General features: G+C 39.8%; 1 protein-coding gene and 1 pseudogene across 1 annotated transcript; one reads left to right on the top strand and one right to left on the bottom strand.

Annotated features, from left to right (window-relative positions):
• Window positions 1-4,890: 4,890 nt before the first annotated feature.
• On the bottom strand, window positions 4,891-7,480 carry LOC141333026 (uncharacterized; annotated as a pseudogene).
• Window positions 7,481-8,028: 548 nt separating this feature from the next.
• On the top strand, window positions 8,029-24,191 carry LOC141333025 (scavenger receptor cysteine-rich type 1 protein M130-like). Its single transcript, XM_073837971.1, has 20 exons — window positions 8,029-8,038; window positions 8,207-8,266; window positions 8,434-8,490; window positions 10,355-10,423; window positions 10,530-10,592; window positions 10,695-10,757; window positions 10,851-10,913; window positions 14,868-15,164; window positions 15,268-15,579; window positions 15,843-16,145; window positions 16,240-16,554; window positions 16,661-16,984; window positions 17,058-17,375; window positions 21,909-22,205; window positions 22,614-22,928; window positions 23,014-23,235; window positions 23,334-23,429; window positions 23,631-23,690; window positions 23,939-24,016; window positions 24,112-24,191. The coding sequence occupies exons 1-20, from the start codon at window positions 8,029-8,031 to the stop codon at window positions 24,189-24,191; spliced, it is 3,402 nt and encodes a 1,133-aa protein (XP_073694072.1).
• Window positions 24,192-24,646: the final 455 nt, after the last annotated feature.

Below are 24,646 nucleotides of genomic sequence, written 5' to 3'. Positions count from 1 at the left end.
CGGACTTCCCTGTCCACGTCCAACGACACCCTGCCGTCACTGTGAGGAGTCAGCCTTCCCCTCCTCTGGAGTAATCATAGGAAGGTCGTTATCACGCAGCGTGCCAGAGTCCACCTACACTCACGTTTCCCTCTCTATCTAATTTTCCCCTCCCGGTAACTACCTCCAGGCCAATAAGTGGGACCCCGGTTTTCTTCAGCGCCGGTGGTGCTAGCCAACCACGAACGCCACAGATCCCTCTTATTCTGTGGACACAGCAGGCTAAACACAGCGTTCAGTCTCTTTCACAATTCATTATCAAACAAAAAGAACGTGCTCACCTTTCCCCTCCCCCATTTTAAAAGCATCCAGAAATTGCTCATTATCCACAGGTGTGTTCGGAGACATCATTCCTCCCGTGTTTATCTATAGCATTGACGTCATGCACCATCAATCAGATTATAATCATTACAATACGATTCACTGTTATGAATCTCCACTGCGGTCAAGTGAGCCGCCATCTGCGAAGACCCAGTCAAGCCAGCCGCCACCTGGATTCTGCTGCACGTCTATTTGTGGTATTACGATACTCAAAGCGGCCAAAAAGCTGACGAATATCTATATTTCAGCGGTTAATAATCAAATGTGTCTGAAAACAGAGGGAAAATATTTAAAAACATCGTACATTATAAAATGTATAATTAAATAACATTTGAATATATTGAAGTGTGTAGTTTTCTTGAGAAATAAAGTCTGTTAAAAAAGCATATTCTACATGCAATATTAAAATTCCTTCAAATAACATGAATGCTTCAATAAAGTTTTTTTTTTTTCTCAACGACCATGTCTTTGTCTGTGTCAACGTTCATGAGATTTTACTCAGGAATTTAGCAGAAAATTAATGGCAAATTCTGTCACTATGCATTATAGCACTTATGAGTTCTTCACATTTATGGTTCAAATTCCTTCATTGTTAACAGGACAATTTCTATTCATACTTCTTCAGAATACCCAAGACTCTGTCTGTGTCAACTTTCAGTGAGCTTTGCCATTAAAATTCTTTTAAATGTCTGGAATATTTTAGTTAATATCTTGGTATGAAAATGTGGAAATAAACAAAGGCACTGACCGTCTCTAACTTGGATAAACTCCTCCTTTGTTCCTTTAGCCCCACTTTTATTCAAATGATGAGCCATATGTGAGGTTGATGAATGATAGGCAAATGTTTTTATTTCCTGCCCGATATACTGTAATTAGGCCTACCTCAAGGACCAGCTGTTAACAATCTGGTCAATATTGACATGGACCATTTTTTTCTGTGACTGACCAACTAATAAAATATTAGTTAACTAAGCCTTTTCTTGACAACTAACATTCAGGGCCTGTCCACACGGAGACGCGTTTTTTTTTTTATTTATTTTTATTTTTTTTATTATTTGTATAGCGCTTTTTACAATACAAATTGTTGCAGAGCAGCTGTACAAAAGTTTTAGGCTACTACAATATATTTAGTAGCTTATTAGTGGTGAATACTGTATGTTGAGTCAATGTACATATGATATAAATATTAAAATCAGTAACTGTGTGATCAAACAGATGATGAACACTAATTGCAATGGTTATGTGCTGTAATCGACTTGTAGGAAAATTGTGTAGTGCTGTATGTTGTTTCAAGGCTGGCATCATCTGCGGTCCTCTGAGGGGTTGGCATTAGTGATGCGCGGGTCGGGGTTTTTTTCAACCCGCGGGTCCCGCAATTATGAAATTATTTGGCCCGCCCCAGCCCGCCCCGCAGTACTGTGTCTATTTTTACAACCCGCCCCGCCCCGCACCCGCGACAATTAAATAGACATACTATGCATTGTAATGCAAATGAAAACCGAAAGTGCTTTTCGCCCTTTAAACTGGCAACAATACTGTACGATTATGAATATGAACCATAAATCAAATCATATTAATAACAAGATAATCAGTGGTGTAACGTTAGTGGTGCCGGAAGAAATGTGGGTATATATGCTTCATTTATGAATATCGTTTTGAACTTTCTGTTTGAACGCATTCGTTTACTGGATCCTTGGACTGAAAGGTTTAAAGGTTCACTGGTTTAAGGAAGTTCTGATCATGAAAATCTGCTTCTTTTTATTTGTAAGATATTGTTTTCGTTATTATGTACTGTTTAAAATGACTAGGGTGCAGGAGACGCAGCGGGCGCAATAACCAAATACATTTAAAAGCAAGCCGGCGCCACAGTCCTGACTACATCATTGCTGTCTTTATTGTGTGTTTTTAGCGAATATTTACCATCATTCACATATGACTGGATGTGGTTGACTGTCATGATTTTGGCTAATGCAGGATAATGCGCATCAGAGGAGATTTAAATACGCATAGCACCAGGCCAGCAGAGCTGAATGTGAGTTCGCTTGATGCGCTTAGGCTGGCAGCGGGAGCTGCTTGGCGCTTTCGTGACGTGACGTGTTGATAACCTTATTAAAGAACTTAATAAAATATGAAAATAGATATTCCCAAATATGTAATATAGGCTATAGGGAATTGCACGCAACATACATTGATTTTTTTTATTTTATTTTGTATTTAATGACCCGCCCCAACCCGCCCCGCAAATAAAGTGACAGTTTCTTTACCCGCCCCAACCCGACCCGCGGGTTACCCGCGGGGCCCGCGGGTTATGAGACGACCCGCGCATCACTAGTTGGCATCATCTCTTCATCTGAATCCGGGCTGAATCTTGTGTAAACCCTAGTTACCACGGGATGGAAATCCCGTGGCAGAGACAGAGAAACAAAGAAATAATTAGCGTAGCTGCTGTTCCAACTTCCGACCAAACAAAAATGATGTGTTTAGCCCAAGCTGAGGAATATTAATGTGCATTTGATCAGATGTAACTGAAATTACAACGTTATGAGATACATTATGTGAATGCTTGGCTAAAGAGATGAGTCTTTAATCTAGATTTAAACATAGAGAGTGTGTCTGAACCCCGAACGTTATCAGGAAGGCTATTCCAAAGTTTGGGAGCCAAATGAGAAAAGGCTCTCCCTCCTTTAGTGGACTTTGCTATCCTAGGTACTACTAAAAGTCCAGAGTTTTGCGACCTTAGGGAGCGTGAGGGATTGTAGCGTAGTAAGAGACTAGTTAGGTATGCAGGAGCTAAACCATTAAGGGCCTTATAGGTAAGAAGTAATATTTTGTAAGTGATACGGAACCTAATAGGTAGCCAGTGTAGAGACTGTAAAATTGGGGGACTACCTGTAGCTTATTTATTGAAGAAGCCGGACAACCACCTAGTAGTGCATTACAATAGTCCAGTCTAGACGTCATGAATGCATGAACTAACTTTTCTGCATCAGAAACAGGAAACATGTTCCGTAGCTTAGCAATGTTTCTAAGATGAAAGAATGCTGTTTTTGTAATATAGGAAATATGATTTTCAAAAGACAGGTTGCTGTCTAATATAACACCCAGATTTTTGACTGTAGAGGAAATAACAGTACATCCATCTAGTTGCAAGTTGCAGTTTAAGAGATTCTGTGTACTGTTTTTTGGTCCAATAAGTAATATCTCAGTCTTATCTGAATTTAACAGTAGAAAATTATTGGTCATCCAGTCTTTCACATTTTTAACACACTCTGTTAACTTTGCTAAGTTAGAAGTTTCATCTGGTCTTGTTGAAATATATAGTTGAGTGTCATCAGCATAACAATGGAAACTAATCCCATATTTCCTAATAATATTACCAAGGGGTAACATGTAAATTGAAAATAGTAGGGGACCTAGGACAGATCCTTGTGGCACTCCATACTTTACTGGTGTTAGCTGCGATGACACCCCATTTAAATAAACAAAGTGGTAGCGATCGGACAGGTATGATCTGAACCATCCTAAAGCCTGCCCTTGAATACCTGTATAGTTTTGTAATCGATCTATGAGTATTTCATGATCTATAGTGTCGAACGCAGCACTAAGATCAAGTAAAACTAGCAATGAGACGCAGCCTTGATCTGACGCAAGTAGCAAGTCGTTTGTGATTTTTACAAGTGCAGTTTCTGTGCTATGATGGGGCCTGAAATTCTTCAAAGATATTATTATTTTGCAAGAAGGAGCACAATTGAGCAGACACAACTTTTTCTAGAATTTTAGACATAAATGGAAGATTAGAAATGGGTCTGTAATTTGCCAATTCACCAGGGTCTAGCTGTGGTTTCTTAATAAGAGGTTTAATAACCGCCAGTTTGAATGGTTTTGGGACATGAGCTAAAGATAACGATGAGTTAACAATATTAAGAAGCGGTACTTCTGCTACAGGTAACAACTCTTTTAGTAATTTAGTGGGTACAGGATCTAATAGGCATGTTGTTGGTTTAGATGCGACGATAAGTTTATTTAATTCTTTCTGTTCTATAGTTGTAAAGCACTGGAGTTTTTCTTTGGGTGTAATGACTAATGTTGAAGTATCCGTTGCTGTAGTATCTATATTAGTTATTGTATTTCTAATGTTGTCTATTTTATCAGTAAAGAAATTCATAAAGACATTACTATTAAACTGTGCAGGAATATTCAGGTCAGGAGGTGTTTGGTTATTTGTTAATCTAGCCACTGTGCTAAATAAAAACCTTGGATTGTTTTGGTTTTTTTCTATGAGTTGGTGGATATACTCGGCTTTAGCAGCTTTTAAAGCCCGTCTATAGCTGGACATACTGTTTTTCCATGCAATTTTAAAAACTTCTAAGTTAGTTTTTCTCCATTTACGCTCAAGATTACGAGTTTCTTTTTTGAGAGAATGGGTATTACTGTTGTACCATGGCGCAGTACGTTTTTCTCTAACCTTTTTTAGCTTGATTGGGGCAACAGCTTCTAATGTATTAGAGAAGATAGTGCCTATGTTACTAGTCATTTTGTCTTGTTCATGTTTATTTATGGGTGCACAGAGCAGTTGAGATAAATCAGGCAGGTTATTTGTGAATCTATCTTTGGTAGCAGGAACAATAGTTCTGCCCAGACAATAGCGCGGAGCTATATAGTTAACATCAGTGATACGCAGCATGCACAATACGAGGAAATGATCGGTAACATCATCACTTTGAGGTACGATATCTATATCAGTAAGATCAAGTCCGTGTGATATAATTAGATCTAGTGTATGATTAAAACGATGAGTGGGCCCAGTGATGTTTTGTTTGACTTCAAAAGAGTTAAACAGGTCATTAAACGCAAGTCCTAACGCATCATTTGTATTATCAACATGAATGTTAAAATCCCCAGCAATTAATGCTTTATCAAAATTAACCAATAGGTCAGAAAGGAAATCTGCAAATTCTTTTAGGAAATCTGTATACGGCCCTGGAGGTCTATACACAGTAGCCAGAGAAAGAGATAGGAGAGATTTATTTTGCATATCTGACAGAGTAACATTAAGTAGGAATACTTCAAATGAATTAAACCTGTACCCTGTTTTCTGGGTAACATTGTTCATGCTTATAACAGTAGTTTGGTGGAGTAGACTCATTAAGACCAATATAATCGTTTGGTTTTAGCCAAGTTTCAGTCAAGCAGAGTACATCAAAACTGTTATCTGTGATTATTTCATTTACAATAAGTGCTTTGGGTGCGAGTGATCTAATGTTTAGGAGCCCAAGCTTTAAAAATTGATTTTGTTCATTTATTGTGCATTTTTTTGGTCTAATCACGATTAGATTTGTTCTAGATCCTGCATTAAATTTTTGTTTTGACCTCACTATTCGAGGAACAGACACAGTCTTTATTGGTTGGACAGCACCAATACTATCGTTTAAATGTGCATGACAAAAGCCATCAACGCAACTATTTGAAGAATTGCTTACTAGTCAAATGGAGCGCAGCGTCCTGGAGATGTTGTCCGACAGGAGTTCTGCTCCGACTCTGCTGGGGTGCAGGCCATCAGCGCGGTAAAGCCTAGGGCGCTCCCAGAAAAGATTCCAATTATTGACAAAGAGCAGTTTCTGTTCTTTACACCATGACAACAACCATTCATTTAGAGCAAAAAGTCTACTGAACCTTTCGTGTCCACGTCGATACGTGGGAAGCGGTCCTGACACGATGATCCTCGTCGCTGGCGCTGTGCTGCGAACCGTCTCGATCAGGCTCCTGAAATCCCTCTTCAGGACCTCCGTCTGCCGCAGCCTGACGTCGTTCACCCCTGCGTGCAGGACGATCGCGCCGACGCTCACATCGTCCTTCAGGATGACAGGTATCTGTGAAGAGACATCAAGAACGCGAGCACCTGGGAGACAACGAGTGTGCACTTTACCGTTAGCTAAGTTAGCACGAACGTACCGGACGATGGAGTCTCCGACGATCACAGCGTCGCGTTCCGTCTCGCGGAGGGGAGCGAAGCGGTTTCGGGTGGAGATCTCGAAAGACCGGGGGCGGCGGAGGGGGAGAGGTCCTGGCTCGGGGTCTGGCTCGCGCTTTCCTCTGCTGCTGCACCCAGGGTCCGTGGTGTCCTGGCGCCGGAGTGAACGACATCTGGGAGGATCGCGTCCTGGGTGCGGCGGATCTGTGGAGAGAATCACACGGAGTAGAGGTTATGGGAGTGTTAGGATCGAGCTGTGCACTTACCCGGACAGATTCCAGTGCGTCCTTTCGGATTCGCAGCTGAATCTGTCTCGCCAGGAGCTCCTGGATCTGCTTCTCCACTGCCTCCAGCTCCATCAGAACCGAGTGCAGCTCGAACGTGTCTTCACCTGCACTCAAAGGTAGACACAAATTCGCCATTAAAGCAAGTAACAGTGAGTAAGCAGTTTAAGTGTTTGTGAATAGAGAATAAACGATGTATGCAAGATTAGCCGCGACCACGCTGGCAAAGCTAAACGGGTTATAAGCTAGCTTAGTAGCAGACTCGAGAAAGCAAAAATAAAAACTAATGATAACAAGGCGTTCCGATTGTTTTTGTTGTACAACACGACGGGTATATTCACATGTTATGAAAAACAAAAATGATGGTGTATAGAATTGTTTTTAGGTTTAAAGATAGAAAATAGTAATTTGACTCGACGGAGCTTCAACTCAAGGTGCGCGCTAGGACAAACAGGAAGTGACGTCTCCCCACAGGAAGTGATACCAAATACCAGATGTAAACAGGGCAAAAGAAGGTAAACTCCAGGAATGTTCCAAAGATCCTTGTGTATGGAATTACTTCCTTTAACCATGGATTAAATAAATGTAATATATTTATTAAAACACTTAACGGTATTTTGGTTTTCCTGCACAAAGGCTCATTGTTTTGAAAGCTCACTTACAGCCAGCAATGGGGAACTTTTCTTTCATTCTGGCAACTTTCCACTCATTCAAATGAACCAAAGTTTTTCTTTCCTTCTTGAACTTACAGTATATTGCAGAGATTCAAGTAAAGCATCCTTGGAGAAGGCACAAACCAATAGTGAAGTATAAATATTTTATTCAGTGGGGAAAAGGTTGCTATACCTACATCAGCTGTTACCATTGTTACAGATGTAACAATTGTTCATTGAAGAGTGTGTGTGTGTGTGTGTGTGTGTGTGTGTGTGTGTGTGTGTGTGTGTGTGTGTGTGTGTGTGTGTGTGTGTGTGTGTGTGTGTGTGTACCTGGTATTCATCACGTTGTGGGGACCAAATGTCCCCACAAGGATAGGAATACCAGTAGATTTTGACCTTGTGGGGACATTTCAAAGGGCCCCATGAGGAAACAGGCTTATAAATCATGCACAATGCGCACAATCTCCTGTGAGGGCTAGGTTTAGGTGTAGGGTAGGTGTAGGGCAATAGAAAGTACGGTTTGTACAGTATAAAAACCATTACGCCTATGGAATGTCCCCATAAAACATGTAAACCCAACATGTGTTTGTGTGTGTGTGTGTGTATGTGTGTGTGTGTGTGTGTGTGTGTGTGTGTGTGTGTGTGTGTGTGTGTGTGTGTGTGTGTGTGTCAGTGAGTGTCTCTGAGTGTCTCTGAGTGTCTCTTCCTGTGAGTATTTAAAGATTGTCAGGTGTAGGTGCAGGTGTGTGTGTGAGGAATGGGTTCATGTGAGGATACTTGTGTATTTACTAACAGGCCCAACAAAAAAGGATTTCTGTCTATAATACTTTTAAAATGAGAATAATTAATATTTGTTTTGTGTTGTCTTCTTTATAAGGATTCAATTTGTTTGTAATGATGAACATGTTTCTGACTGTTCTGCTCTACTTTAACAGGGAGTCTCATCTCTGAAGAACTGCATTCTGGGTATGAAGATGCTGATGAGCTTCTCTCAGGTTCGAGAGCTGAAGCACATATTCATTACACACTCCACTCAAATCTTTTTTAAAGAATTTGCCTAAATAAATAAATGTATTTAACAAATTCTGTTACATATTTGATGACCCAAAACTGTAAAATATGGTTGTTTGCTTGTATATTAACAGTCTGCTCTCCTTTTTAGCAAAAGATTTCAAGACTGCATATCATGATGATGTCACTAATGGCAGTGGCCTAAAAGGTCAGTGACTTTTTTAACTCATCACAAGTCATTACCAGATGTTTAACCCTCTGGTGCTCTTCGGTCACTTCTGACCGAAAAATTTTCTGTTTTGAATTTTTAAAAATCACTGCTTAATCGGAATGACATGAAACTCGGTGACTTTTATGCCATTTGGAATGTCAACACAAAAAAAAATTGAGGGCATGATTCAAGCAGGCTAAGTGGTCGTAAAAAAAATAGTCACACTTGTGCTCTTCGGTCTAAAATGACCGACCATAGGAAATGAATGGGAAATCGACAAAAATACAAATATTCAGAGAATTTTTGTGTGTACAATCTACAAATCCTCCACAATGCTGAAAAAAAGTACACAGCAGTGAAGGGGTGACACTCTAAAACACACCCATTCATAAACACACACACACACACACGCACACACACACACACACACACAAATTAATATACACACCTCTATTCGGTCACTTTTGACCAAAACATTTTCGGTTTAGAATTTTTCAAAAAATCACAGCTTCAACAGAACAGTACCAAATTCATTGACTTTTATGGCATTTGGAATGTGAACACACATAAAAAAATTAGGGCACGATTAAAAAAAACTAATAATAAAATAAAAACTTGTGCTCTTCGGTCTAAAATGACCGACCATTGGAAATGAATGGGAAATTGACAAAAATACAAATATTCAGAGAATTTTTGTGTGTACAATCTACAAATCCTCCACAATGCTGAAAAAAGTACACAGCAATGAAGGGGTGACACTCTAAAACACACCCATTCACAGACACACACACACACACACACACACACACACACACACACACACACACACACACACACACACACACACTAATATACTCACCTCTATTCGGTCACTTTTGACCAAAACGGTTTTGAATTTTTTTTTTAAATCACAGCTTCATGAGAACACTACCAAATTCAGTGACTTTTATGGACACACATAAAAAATGAGGGCACGATTCCAAAAAAAAAAAAGAAAACTTGTGCTCTTTGGTCAAAAATGACCGACATCAGGAAATGAATGGGAAATCGACAAAAATACAAAAATGTACAGAATTTTTCTGTCTCTTTCTGACACATCCACACACACATGCACAAATGAACTGAAACACAGCAAATTGAGAAGATGTAAAATAAAATAAAAATATATGTATAAAAAATTACATATCCAGAGTGCAAAAGACACACACTCTCTTGCATATACAAAAAATTAACACTTCAAATCATATTTATAACAAAAAACTATCCCAAACTGGATAATAAATAGTCTTTGAGATTGTTTAAATGTATGTTCAACTATTCCACCTAATAAAAATGCTGAATCAATTGTCTAAAAACAACTAGGCAATTCACAAGCTGCTTTGTAGCTTACTATACAGCCATCAAGTTACACCTGCCATTACAGATGTTTTTCTCGTTTTTTACCAACAGATGGCGCTAATCTGCCTTCAAAAATTAGTGTTGAATGGCTGAGTCTCTATTTCAACCTGAAATACTGCATTCATTAAAAAATTAAAAAAAAAAAATTAAATTAAAATTTTTTATTATTCTCAATGGCAAAAAATGGATATTAATTACAGCATAAATATTCATTATTACCACTAAACCCTCTCAAAATTCAAAAGAAAAAAGAAAAAATATTATTAAACAAAAATGAATTGGAATGGTTTTACTGAAAAAATTACAGGATGCGTTATAGGTGTCCGGTCACTTCTGACCGCGAAGAGCACACGTGTGACTGCTAAACGAAGAGCACCAGAGGGTTAATAAATTCTCAGTCTCATGATCGGCAGCAACAAAATATTTTGGCTTTGTTATCCAAACATATTCTGTGTTGATGCAGAAGAGATGGTGAAGGAAATCACACCTGGAGACTATGATGATGTCATCACTGATGGACTGAAACCAGATCGTGAGACAGGTGTCACTCTGTTATTCACAACAGCATATAATACACTTTTTAAATAAAATATTGCAATGTACTTAAGACATATATTTCAAATTTGTTCTGAATGTAGAAGACACACCTGAGAGCTACGATGATGTCATGACGAGCGGACAGAACTCTGATATCAAAAAAGGTGTTTTACATTTTTTTCAATTAAATAAAAATATTCCATTAAAATCAAGATTGTTACAGATATATTTGATAAAATATTTCAAAATCCTGTTTGCATGTGTAGTGGACACACCAGAGAATTATGATGATGTCATCATTAATAAACCAAGCTCTCGAGGGGTAACAGGTGAGTTGCACAATTGCACATTTTTTATACGAGATGTGTTTTGTGAGTGTTTAATAAACTGATATGTCATGCTTTTACATCATTCTTGATCAGAGGGAGTTCAAGAGGAGTATGATGATGTGATGAGTGTCAGTGAAGATGTGAGAAACCTGTTGGGTAAATTATTGTAACCCTTTTGTTCTCATAATATTATCTTTATTTATAAAATATTTTAAATATTTTAAATATTTTAGCCTTTCAAAATATCTATCCACTTACAACATTTGACATATTTTTTTTACATAACAGATTATGATGATGTGGAGGAAGAGTCCAACAAAGAAGATAGCCTAATGATTACATCCACTGCCTCAGTTAAAAAAAATTGAACTCTTAATGTTTTGCGTGTTTCCCTTTTTTGTATTAAAACTTCTATGCCTTTGTAAGATTTTGTTGTATTGTTTTTGTGGTATTGTTAATAGCAATACATTTTTGTGTGTTTCAATAAAACACAGCCCTCGAATTCAAATGTCTGATCTTACCTTTAAATGCACAAATGGTGACATTGAAGTCATCCTAAACAAGCCCAAATGACCAAATGATTTAACAGCCCTCAGCATAAATTTGCCAATGGATAAATGGATTTTTTTTTTTCGTATTTTCTTATTCCTTGTATGCGCAAGCATTCTTGGCAATAAAGCTATTTCTGATTCTGATAATGCTAAAAAAAAGTTGCATTCATTTTGTATACATTAAGTAACTTTTATAATAGGAAAACATGCATCACATTGTACAACAATTGTAGGCTATGTTTAAAACACATATTTCTAATTTATAAACCGTATGAATCACTTTATAATAACTTTTACTCTATATTATGACTTAATAATGCTTACAAAAGAACATTAGAACCCCAGCGCAGCACATATTCATAAATATAAAACAAACGGAGTTACCTGTTGAATGAAGTAACAACATTTAATATCATAGAAGTGCTGCAATTAAAATTAAAACCATGGCAATGTCCTGTTTTTTTTTGGTACTTCTTTTGGATGGAACTCGTCCTAACCTGCAGAATCGAGTCATTCAAAGCTAAACACAACAAATAAGAGTTTCTTCATTCATGACAAGCGATAGTAGGGGCAGGTTTCATTTTGGTTGATTGTAGGTAAGTATTCACTTCATCGAGTGCTCATTTTGTTATTTCAAAGTTCATATGTTAAGGTTTCATTTCTATCCGTCATGTCTATGTGCAATATGTTGTTGTCATCCATCCATTAAAGAATAATCCAGATATAACTTCTTAGTATTATTTATTTGTTCGTTTACATCTCAGCGCACTGGTATAACATCAGTGCCTGAGGGAGAAGCATCACATATGCCTCGTTTCCACTGAGCGGTACGGTACGGTACGGAACGGAACGGTACGCATTTATTTGCGTTTCCACTATCAAAAGTTGTGAATGGTACCAAAATGCCGAACTGTACCGTACCACTTTTTGGGTACCCTTCCGTTGTGGTACCTAGCACAGTGGAACGGTACTAAAGGGTGGAGCTAGACTCACTGCAGAGCGTTGATTGGTTGACAGAGAATCGTCACTTGCGCGTGCTACAGAACGACAACGCAACACAAGAGGCGCCATTTTTAAAACACACACAACACCTTGCAAAACAATGCCACCGCGAAACATAACTCGCAAATGTCCTCCATTGATGTTTGCGGTCTTAGCTTTCTTCTTTGCGCGAGAATGACGTCAAGCTACTTTCCGTCATACACCACGTCTATCAAGTGACGTTATCACTACTTTCCGGCATACACCACGCCCATCAAGTAAGGGTACTGTCGGCAGTGGAAACGCTAGCCAATTCATGGTTTTCCGACCCGACCCGTACCGTACTGTACCGTACCACTCAGTGGAAACGAGGCAATAGTCGGTACACAGTACTAAGTTCAACATTCACAACTAGAGTCAAAATGAAAGTCCCGTTTGTTAACACTTGCGCACAACGAACTCTCGCACATTTTTGGCATACAACAGTCAGTAGTATAATCTAAAAAATAAATAAATAAAATACATAACAAAACATAAATTTATATGATTAATGAGAACATATAACTCAACAATATGTCGTTACAGTTTTGATTCACTGAACAGTGCAGTCTAAAGAACCGACTCAAACGATTAATTCGGGAATTGTTCTGATTCTAAACAGCAAACTAAAAACAAGACTTTATATTTTCAGGATAAATGTTCCTCTGGTCAGCATACAGCAGTCAAATATTTGTTTTATTTAAGTAACATTGTTCTGGCACAGACAAGAGTATTTTAATTTGATATTGTGTCGTGTTCCAGTCAAACAAGTGTGCTGTATATACTCAACAACTTTGTCTTCTTTATTGCCAACTACAGGAGCAAACAGGTATTGCACTAGTAAACACTTACAAGTACAGCTGCAAACTTGGTTTAGTATTCCTGTATGTTTAGGGTTAGTTTATGGTCATAAGTATACTTTATTGTCTTTTTAATATATGTAAGATAGTATACTACTAATATACTACTGCTATATGTATTAATGTGTACTAATATATACTGTAAGTGTATACTTGACAAGCGTTGCTAAAATACACTTCTGAATAAATAAAAATTGTTAAAACAAATATTTAAAACAGTTCCATTAATTTAAGTTTGCATCCAATTAGTAAACATGAACTTAAAGCGAGAAACATCAAACAGTTTGTTATCAGTGTTAGTATTTGTATATCTGCAGGTGCTGAGCTTTGATGCTGTAAATAAACTGGAATGTTTCCTGTCCCTGAAATCAGTTTCCTGTATGTTAGACTTGGTCATTCCTCTATCTTGTATGTTTCTCCCCACTGAAGTGTCTCGATGAGGTGGAGGAGGAGTCCTGTTCATCAAGGCTGACATACTTTAAATAAATATGGTGAGAATCAGAAATACGCCGTCTGATTTGTCAATGAAACTGTTTGATGATTTCCTCTCTTCTGTCTAATAAGGTCAAAGTGTCTTTGATTGGTTTGTTGTTTGGTGGCTGTGCAACTTTCTGTCTCTGTCTCTCCTGAACTTGTCAGTTCTGAGCTCATCAAACAAAGTGTATGATCAGTAAAGATGGAGAGCTATCTAACCCTTATTTTTTTGTCTTCTGTGATCAAACTCACTACTGCTGGTACGTACACACTTAGGATCGTTATTTGTTAGTTACTGTTGTAGTGATTGAGTTTGTGTTATGAACTGATCATAATATAATTTACAGTTCAATTTTTGTATGTGTGATATCAACATTAATATAAAGGTGATTTTGTCTTTTTCACTGACTGAATGTCTGTTTATGTCCATCGTCTCCCACATACATTTTATAGCCTATACATCTTTCTTTCATCTTGTCTACAGGTAATGTGAGGCTGGTTGGTGGTAATAATTCCTGTGCTGGTAGGCTGGAGGTTTATTACAGTGGAGAATGGGGAACCGTGTGTGATGATTACTGGGATTTGACAAACACCGCAGTGGTGTGTAGAGAGCTGGGCTGTGAAAATACTTCAAAAACAATGCGTGTTGTTTACTTTGAACCAGGATCAGGAAAAATCTGGATGGATAATGTGATATGTAGTGGATCAGAGTCCTCAATATTCAACTGCTCAAAAAATGAAATGGGTAAAAATGACTGTAAGCATAGTGAAGATGTTGGTGTTATCTGCTCAGGTAGGCTGATTTTCTGGGTAGCTTTCTTTATCAAATAAATGTACTAATATTTGCTGTATTTAAAACATGCGTTTGCAACCATTAATAGGGGAGACCAAGAAGTGATGTAATACAGGACGAACTAACCATTTATAGGGATGAAATTGCTTAATATTAAATCAATTACATAGGATCAGTGAATGATCTGAGGTGAAATGAGAAGTTGTATGTCTCTGTATAAAGGAACTACTGTACATTCATAGTATTTACTGTAAATTTGATGAAACCTTCACCTAAATGTTAACATCAGAATTACGAAACTGTCATGTTTTTTTGTCTGCCTGTAGATTGCCTTCTTTTTTAGCTGACTAATGCTGCAGATATATCCTCCTCTCCCAGTTGTGCCTGACCCACTGTGTCACCTGTATTTTAGGTGTCAGGCTGGTTGGAGGTTCTCGCTGCTCTGGAAGATTAGAGATGCCCCATAGGAACAGATGGTACACAGTGTGTGATGCTGCCTTTGACCAGCAGGATGCAGAGGTTGTGTGTAGAGAGTTGGACTGTGGGGCTCCTGTACAGGTGCTTGGAGCAGCTGCTTTTGGCAAAGGAGACGCTCAGATGTGGACACAAGAGATTCAGTGCAGAGGAAATGAGTCTCAGTTTGCTCTCTGTCCAATGTCACCTTCTCACAGTTGTTCTCATGACGACAATGTGGGCGTTGTATGTGCTGGTAGGTGAACGACATATGAACTATGAGTAATGACATAAAATCATTGAGTAATATTGTAAATTATTTTTCCACTTTTTCTAATTTTCGTGCCATTTTATTTCAGAAACAGTGAGATTAGTAGGTGGTCACAGTCACTGTGCTGGGATACTTGAGGTTTATTATAGAGGTCAGTGGGGAACAGTGTATGATGTTCACTGGTATATGACTGATGCTGCAGTGGTGTGCAGAGAGCTGGGCTGTGGAGAGGCTTTGAGTACACAAAAGAGTGCTCACTTCGGAGAAAGATCGGGAGAAATCTGGATGTCAAGTTTACAGTGTACTGGATCAGAGTCTACACTGATTGACTGCAGAGGGGGGATCCTTGGAGGGGCGATATATGCTAATCATACTGAAGATGCTGGAGTTGTCTGCTCAGGTAAGCTCTAGACTTACTTCATAATTACAATTTTTTTCTCCCACAGAATTTCAGGATGAATATAAATTATTTGACAAATGTGTGACATCTTAAATTATGAGAAAGAATCAAACCATTCCTCATAGACAAAATGGATTATAATGACATTCTGGTTGCATTTTGTCCACAAATGCAAAATGCAAACTGTCAAAAGTATGAAACAAATAACTGTTACGTTTTATGAGGTTATATTAGGACAGAAAATTGTCCCTTTTTTATTTAAGGAGTCAGGCTGATTGGGGGATCCCATTGTTTGGGCAGAGTAGAAGTGCCTCACAATCGGATTTGGAGGTCAGTGTGTGATGCTGCCTTTGACCAGCAGGATGCAGAGGTTGTGTGTAGAGAGCTGGACTGTGGGGCTCCTGTTCAGGTGCTGGGAGCAGCTGCTTTTGACAAAGGAGACACTCAGATGTGGACACAAGAGATTCAGTGCAGAGGAAATGAATCCTATATATCTTTCTGTCCAACATCAGTGTCTCGCAAACACAACTGTACCCCTGAGAATGCCATTGTACTGATATGTTCTGGTAATGGAGCAGTTTTTTCAACTTATTGAGAGAATCACAAAACCCCCTTTTTTAAAAAAATAATGTTTAATTAAACTCTACCTTCTTTGTGCAGGTTACACTAATCTCAGGCTTGTAAACGGCCCTGACATCTGTTCTGGTCGAGTTGAACATCAGTACTTCAGTAAATGGGGCACAGTGTGTGATGCATGCTGGGATATGAGAGCTGCCAGTGTCCTCTGTAGACAGCTGAATTGTGGGATTGCTGTGTCTGTTGTGGGATCAGACTGGTTTGGAGAGGGAAGTGGTAAAATCTGGGCTGATGTGTTTGATTGTGACGGGAATGAAACACAACTCTCAGAATGTTCCATCTCTTCATGGAGTCGATCTGAATGTTCTCATAGACAAGATGCTGGAGTCATCTGCTCTTGTGAGTCCTTACTTATTTCATGTTTTATCATTTAAAATGTAATGTTGATGTAAAGCGTATTCTCAAACTTGGAATATTTTAGTAAAACATCTGCTCTTCTCCTGAGATTCCTCTCTGGCTCTTCATGATGGTCTGGTGCGGTTGTCTGGGGAGAGACAGTGTGAGGGGGAGGTGGAAGTTTTCATCCATCAGGTCTGGAGGAGAGTTCTGCTGGACTCCTGGAGTCTCACTGAATCCTCTGTGGTCTGCAGACAGCTGGACTGTGGCTCTGTGCTGAACTTCTACGGCTCCTCTTCATGCAGTCATGAACACAGTCATGAGTGTGTGACGGGCTTCCAGTGCTCTGGGAGTGAAGCTCATCTGGGGAACTGCAGCTCTCCACAAACTCTCAACTGCAGCTCCACACAACAGCTGTCCATCACCTGCCTTGGTGAGGACAACAACATCTGGGAAAATTCTAGATGTATTCAGGAATAATGTGTTTTTCTTTCTCTGAATATCAGGTCGTGGGTCCATCAGGCTGGTGGGTTCTGGGGGAGACTGTGCAGGGAGGCTGGAGGTTTTTCACAGCGGCTCATGGGGGACAGTGTGTGATGACTCCTGGGATATTAAAGATGCCCATGTGGTGTGCACACAGCTGCAGTGCGGAGTGGCCCTCAGTAACCAGCAGGTACCAGCCTGGTTTGGTCCTGGTTCTGGACCCATATGGCTGGATGAGGTGGAGTGTGAGGGGAATGAGACGTCCCTGTGGAGCTGCTCTTCTCCAGGCTGGGGAAAACATGACTGTCAACACAAGGAGGATGTAGGAGTCGTGTGCTCAGGTAAACAGTAAAACATAATTTAAATAAGAAAATAGTTTGACCATTTCAGAAACCTATGTCAGTGACTAATGAGTCATGTTACCAGTAGGACTATCAACTGAGAACCTGTTTTTATATAAGTTATATAAGTAGTTTAAGAGTAAGGAGCTATGGTGGAGGAGGAACGCCGGAAAACTGTTGGGACAGAGGTAAATTGTGCGTGTGTGTGTGTGTGTATATATATATACACACACACACACACACACACACACACACACACACACACACACACACACACACACACACACACACAGTGGCTGTGAGCTATGTGTGGATGTGCCACAGCCTGAGAGAGAGCAGGTGAATGTGTGTATTGTATCTGACTTCAGTGTGTTTCGACCACAGTGACCCTCAGCATGTGTGTGTTTATATGTTAATCTCTGTGGTTTCAAACGTTCACATGTTCTAATTTGTTACACTGTTTAAATTTAAAGTGTTATAACGTTTTCTTCTATTATTTTGATACTTATTCATATTATTTATTCATATTTCTACTATTTTTTGTATTATTATTGTTATTATATTTCTTCACATATATTCCAAGCTTTGGCAATATTGTTTTTTTACAGGGCTGTGAAAAGAAAGAAACAATTTGTGTGAATACACCTTTTGGAATAATTATGTATATATTATGCATATTATTTCATCATTTACATTTACATTTACATTTATTCATTTAGCAGACGCTTTTATCCAAAGCGACTAACAAGTGGGAATACAACAAGTGATTCATACTAAGGAGGCAGATCAACATAGGAAGTGCTCAAAAATACCATATATCAGGCGTTGTTAGAAGAGTGCAGGCTAGAAGGGGAAGATCAAGAAAGGGAGGAGACAGGCTAGAGAGGGAGGAAAGAGAGGAGATTTTTTTTTATATATATAGAGTCACATAGTGTCGAAAAAGATGGGTTTTCAGCAGTCGCTTGAAAGCTGTTAAGGAGACTGAATTCCGGATAGGGGTGGGAAGATCATTCCACCAGGCAGGAACGTTGAACGAGAATGTTCTGGAAAGTGATTTCATACCTCTTTGTGGTGGTACAATGAGGCGTCTTTCACTAGAGGATCTTAGACATCTGGAGGGAGTGTAGATTCGTAGTAGTGAATGGAGGTAAGCAGGTGATGAGCCCGTGGCTGTCCTATATGCCAGCATCAGTGCCTTGAATTTGATGCGTGCTGTAACCGGTTGCCAGTGCAGAGATATGAAGAGAGGTGTGACGTGGGCCTTTTTGGGCTCATTGAAGACCAGCCGTGCTGCTGCATTCTGAATCATTTGTAGAGGTCTGATTGTACATGCTGGAAGATCGGCTAAAAGAGCATTGCAGTAGTCCAGCCTGGAAATGATCAGGGCCTGGACAAGGAGTTGTGTAGCATGCTCTGTTAGGAAGGGCCTGATCTTTCTGATGTTGTGCAATGCAAACCTGCAAGATCTAGCAGTTTTAGCAATGTGATCTTTAAAGGTCAATTGGTCATCAAAGATTACACCCAGATTTCTGGCTGAAGTCGATGGGGTATTTGTTGATGAATCTAACTGGATGGAGAAGTCATGTTGTAAAGATGGAGTGGCAGGAAAGATGAGGAGTTCAGTCTTTGCTAGATTGAGCTGTAGATGGTGTTCCTTCATCCATGCAGAGATATCCGCCAGGCAGCCTGAGATCCGCGCAGCTACCAATGGATCATCTGGTTTGAAAGAAAGATAGAGCTGTGTGTCATCAGCATAGCAATGGTAGGAGAAGCCATGTGCCTGTATGATGGGGCCTAGAGATGTGGTGTATATGGAGAAGAGGAGGAGTCCAAGAACTGATCCCTGAGGAACCCCAGTGACCAGTTGATGGGTTTTGGATACCTCCCCTCCCCAGGCCACTCTGAAATACCTACCAGAGAGGTAGGATTCGAACCAGCGAAGTGAAGTCCCTGTGATGCCCAGCGATGAGAGGGTGGACAGGAGGATCTGATGATTCACCGTGTCAAAAGCTGCAGATAGATCCAGCAAAATGAGTACTGATTATTTGGAATCAGCTTTAGCAGTCCGCAAGGCTTCAGTGACAGACAGTAGAGCAGTCTCAGTTGAATGGCCACTCCTGAACCCTGACTGGTTAGCGTCCAACAGATTGTTCTGTGAGAGAAATAAAGAAAGCTGGTTGAAAACGGCTCTTTCCAGTGTCTTTGCTATGAATGGAAGGAGAGAGACAGGTCTGTAGTTGTCGATGAGTGAAGTGTTCAGTGTAGGTTTTTTGAGCAGTGGGGTTACCCGGGCCTGCTTAAACGTAGTGGGGAAAGTGCCTGTGAGAAGAGATGTGTTGATGATGTGTGTGAGCGCCAGTAGGATTGTGGGAGAGATTTCTTGGAGAAGGTGTGAGGGGATAGGATCTAAAAGACATGTCGTCGGATGGCTGGAGAGGAGTATTTTGGCTACTTCTGCCTCAGAGTAAGGACAGAAGGAGAAGAGGGGAGTTCCAGTCGTGGGTGTGGTCAACTGTAGTTCCTGTATGTGTGGAGCTGAGAACTTATTACTGATAGATGTAGTTTTGTCTGTGAAGAATGTGGCGAAATCATCAGCTGTTATAGAAGTGGTGGGAGGTGGTGGAGGGGGGCAAAGCAGTGAATTAAAAGTTTTGAAAAGGTTGCGTGCATCCGGAGCATTGTTGAGCTTGTTGTGGAAGTATGAAGATTTGGCAGTATGTACTTGGGAAGAGAAGGATGAAAGCAGAGACCGATACATACTCAGGTCAGATGGATCCTGAGATTTGTGCCATTTTCTCTCGGCTGCCCTAAATTTGGACCGATGCTCTCTGAGAACATCGGATAACCAAGGGTTTGAAGGAGCAGCCCGTGCTGGCCTGCAGGAGAGAGGGCATATATCGTCTAGACAAGAGGTTAGAGTGGAGCATAAGGTGTCGTTTGCTGCATTAGTATCCAGGGATGAGAAGTGGGTTGGAGAGGGAAGGGAGGAAGATACTAAGGAAGAAAGGTGGGAGGGTGAGAGAGAGCGTAGGTTTCGTCTAAAAGTAACAGGTAAAGGTGTTGGGGGAGCACAAGAAGCAAGATGTAGGTTAAGGGTAATGAAGAAGTGGTCAGAGATGTGTAGGGGTTTGACTACAATGTTATCTGAAATACAATTTCGTGTGTAAATGAGATCAAGTTGTTTGCCAGATTTTTGAGTGTATGTAGTGATGATGCGTTTTAGATCAAATGAAGCTAGGAGTGAATGGAAGTCTGCAGCATAGGGCTTGTAAAGGTGAATGTTGAAGTCCCCAAAGACTAAAAGTGGAGTGCCATCCACTGGAAAAGAGGAAAGCAGCCCATCCAGCTCTTCTAAGAAGAAGCCAAGTTGACTAGGAGGGCGATAAATTAAAACAACATGGAGTTTGATAGGAGATATGATAGTGATTGTATGCGATTCAAATGAGTTATAGTTGCATAGAGGAGAATGGGTTGAGTATTTCCAGTTGTCAGAAATGAGAAGTCCCGTACCCCCACCCCTTCCAGTCTGACGAGGGGTGTGAGAGAAGGAGAATTTATTGGATAGAGCGGCTGGGGTTGCAGAGTCTTCTGGACATATCCAGGTCTCAGTCAAACCTAGGATGCTCAGGCCAGATTGCAAAGAAAATGCCGAAATGAAGTCAGCTTTGTTGACAGCTGACTGACAGTTCCAGAGTCCAACCGTGAAAGAGAAAGGTTCAGTGGAAGAGGTGTCGATAGGACGCAGGTTAGAAATATTGCGTCGACGTGTGCGTGTGATGTTAGTGCGGTGTGTAGAGAGCACCAGAATGAATTGGAAACACATGATAGAGGAGAACAGAAAGAAGAGTGGAATAAAGGAAAGAAGTACTTAAGTGCGTTGTCGCTTTCGTTGCTCGGTTAAAGTCGCGCAGGAAAAGTCGCAGGTCTTTACTCTCGTCGGTCTTCACGCGAGGAGGCTGAACGCTTACAACGCAGTTAAATACACCACCAATCAATACTTTGCACACACTTTGCACTTTTAAGCGCGCTCAGGAAGGGAGCGATATCACAAACAAAAGCTTCCCTTGGCCGTCGGCTCAGTATTTCAATTTGAATAAGAGCAATCAAAACTGCTATTTACAACGAAATCACCAGGAAACAAATAAACAGAAATGAACAAATACTCTCTAGCAGCAACAAAATGCAAATAGAAACGAATAAGTCAATAAATAGAAAACAAGGACGTGTTTATCTAGCAGCAACAAATGCAACAACCGCCTATTTAAAATACAGAATTTAATTAGTCACTTACGCGCTGTCGTCCTGTCTGCGCCAGAGGACTGAAAATCACTTATCTCATTTGGCATTGAGTTGTTTGCTTATTTATTTATTTTAAGTGGCCTTTTTTCAAAGTACTAAAATAATAATTTATAGAAACAATAAGGAACCTTAATCATTGGGAGAAAACGAAATCATTAAATTTTTTGATTTTTATCTCTAACACACTTCCGTTCTGTAAGAGTTGTGGCTGATTCTTATGCTTTTTACATCTAGAGTTTACAGAGATCAGGTTAACTGAGGGCTGTGAAGGGAATCTGGAGGTTTTTTACAATGGATCCTGGGGAAATGTATGTTCAAACCGGATGGACAGAAACACAGCGAGTCTGATCTGTCAAGAGCTGAACTGTGGAAGATCTGGCAGTGAACCCATTTATTCAGAGGGACTGAGGCCTCATAATTGGCTTGATGAACTTAGTTGTCGACGACATGACTCCACTTTATGGCAGTGTCCATCTTCACCCTGGGGACAGAATGACTGTGATAATGAAGTTGCCAAGATCACCTGCTCAGGTAAGGTAATATTTAACTGACTTGAGATGGTTTGAAGTGATCACTTTAGTTCAAATGCTATTATTGTTTTTGTTTTTCTTTTAATGACTTTTACATTCAGTGGTGAATAAAATTAACATTATTTTAATCTCAGAGGAGCGAACTCATGATTCTCCTGGGAATCATCTTAAATGTTCTACCTCACCATCTTTTCAACAGAGACATTGTTTAAGTAAGTGTATTATAAGATAGTATTTGCTTTATCTTAAATAATCTGTGCTCCCGAGCATTGAATAAACATTCCAAACTTTAAAATTAGCACAATTTTAAATAGTTAAATATAAAATATAAATATAAAAATGTATTATAAAGTTATTTTGAAAATGGTGCGCTGAAGCTGGTTAGTGCTGGTTGATATGTGTGTTTTAGATTACGTTCCTCTCAGACTGAGTGGAGGGGAGGGCCGGTGCTCTGGGAGGCTGGAGGTGTATCATAACGCTGTGTGGGGCTCAGTCTGTGATGATCAGTGGGACATCAGCGATGCTCAGGTGGTCTGCAGGCAGCTGGGTTGTGGAGCAGCACTGAGGGCTGATGGGAATTCAGTCTTTGGTGCTGGTCAAGGTGTTGTGTGGCTGAACAGAGTCGAGTGCAGAGGGAATGAGATTCACCTGTGGGACTGTCCTCTTTCCCTGAATAACCACACTGACTGCTCCCACAAAGAGCATGCTGGACTCACCTGTGCAGGTCACAGCCAAACACTGAGGAATATTACACCTTATTGTGTATTTTAATCAGTCATGATGTTGAAAGTGTTTGTCTGTTTTGACAGATTTGCCAGATGTTTCAGTGTCCACTACTCCTGCCACAACAACATCAGTTTCTTCTACAGTTTCTCCTTCAGTGCACTCAACATCAGTCACTCCTTCACAAACTCCTCCAGCACCGTCTTTCTTTGTCCCCCCAGTGCTTGTGATTGTACTGGGAGTTGTGCTCTTACTGCTCTTAGTGCCACTGCTTATACTGATTCAGCAGAACAGAGTGATGAGGAGAGGTAGGAGAGGTCCAGAGACTGTCATGTTGTGTCTCATTCAGTGTGTGATCAGTCATGTGTTGTGAACTGACAGCAGGTTTGTCTGTCTACACTCACAGCTCTCTCTAAGAGGAGACACATGATGATGACTGAGGCCGTTTATGAGGAGATTCAGCACAGACCTACTAGTAGACACAGTCTCTTCATTCAGAGAGGTGAGTAAATCTCATAGTCTCAGATTTGTGGAGATCAACAGGATAATCACTTCATTCAGAGGGATGAGTGGAATAAATTACATTAATTCATTTGTGGAACCTTGTGTGTTATTTGAAATTATATAGCGGTAGTGTTGAAAGAGGAAGAGTTTTGTGATATTTGTGATTGTGAACATGTGTGATGGTTCTACTCCATAACAGGAAGTGTCATTGCTGAAGATCAGCATTCTGGGTATGAAGATGCTGATGAGCTTCTTTCAGGTTAAAGGACTTAAATAGAGTAATGTTATCCCCTACATGGGCCTACAGAAGCTTATGTATGTTGTGTAATGCATATAATTAATTAAAAAAATTCAAATAGCAGAACTTAGCATGTTGATAAACAATACAATATAACAGTACAATCCACTGAATACACTGCACTTCTATTCCTCACAGCCTCGTTTTTATTCTTGTTAAAAAAAATATGGTGCTACTCTGACTATGGTCTGTTCTCTCTTTGTTTTTAGCTCATTTAGAACAGCAACAAATCACACCAGAGAACTATGATGATGTGATCACTGTTGGACCGAGACATCATGCTATAGGTTAATTTCTTATCTTTATTTCTACGTCTTTTAACACGATAAATATGTATTATATTTGATGGATTAATTAAATGTTTCATTCTTTTTTGGTGTAGATGACCTACCAGAAAACTATGATGATATTGTCATCCTACGACAGTTCTCCAATGATAAAGCAGGTGTGGGTTTCAATTGACACGCTTCTAGATTGGCACAGGGCTTTTTATTTCTTAATTTCCGTCAAATTTTAGCACTATATAAATTATGTAGTCCAGTGGTGTCCAAAACTGCTCCTAGAGGGCCAGTTTTCTGCAGAGCTCCATTTTTACCCAAACACAGTTTCTAGTAACCCTGCAGACCTTGATTAGCTGGTTCAGGTGTTTAATTGGGGTTAGAACTATGCTCTTCAGGGTTGTGGCCCTTTGGGAGCAGGATTGGACACCCCTGAAATAGTCTATTTGTTCATGTAATTAATAATAGCCACATTTTTATCAGAAGGTGTTCAGGAGGAGTATGATGATGTGAGGAATCTCGGAGAGTGATATGTTTGGTAGGTTATTAACAAGTTAATTAAACATTATTAATCGTTTTTCTAATCATTTTATATTATTGATTTCTGTGGTTATGAGACCTCATCTAAATTTCCTGCTA

Source organism: Garra rufa, chromosome 4, assembly GCF_049309525.1.
Source record: "Garra rufa chromosome 4, GarRuf1.0, whole genome shotgun sequence".
NCBI lineage: Eukaryota > Metazoa > Chordata > Actinopteri > Cypriniformes > Cyprinidae > Garra > Garra rufa.
The sequence above is the reverse complement of the archived record's forward strand: the minus strand, read 5'-3'. Positions and strand labels throughout refer to the sequence as shown.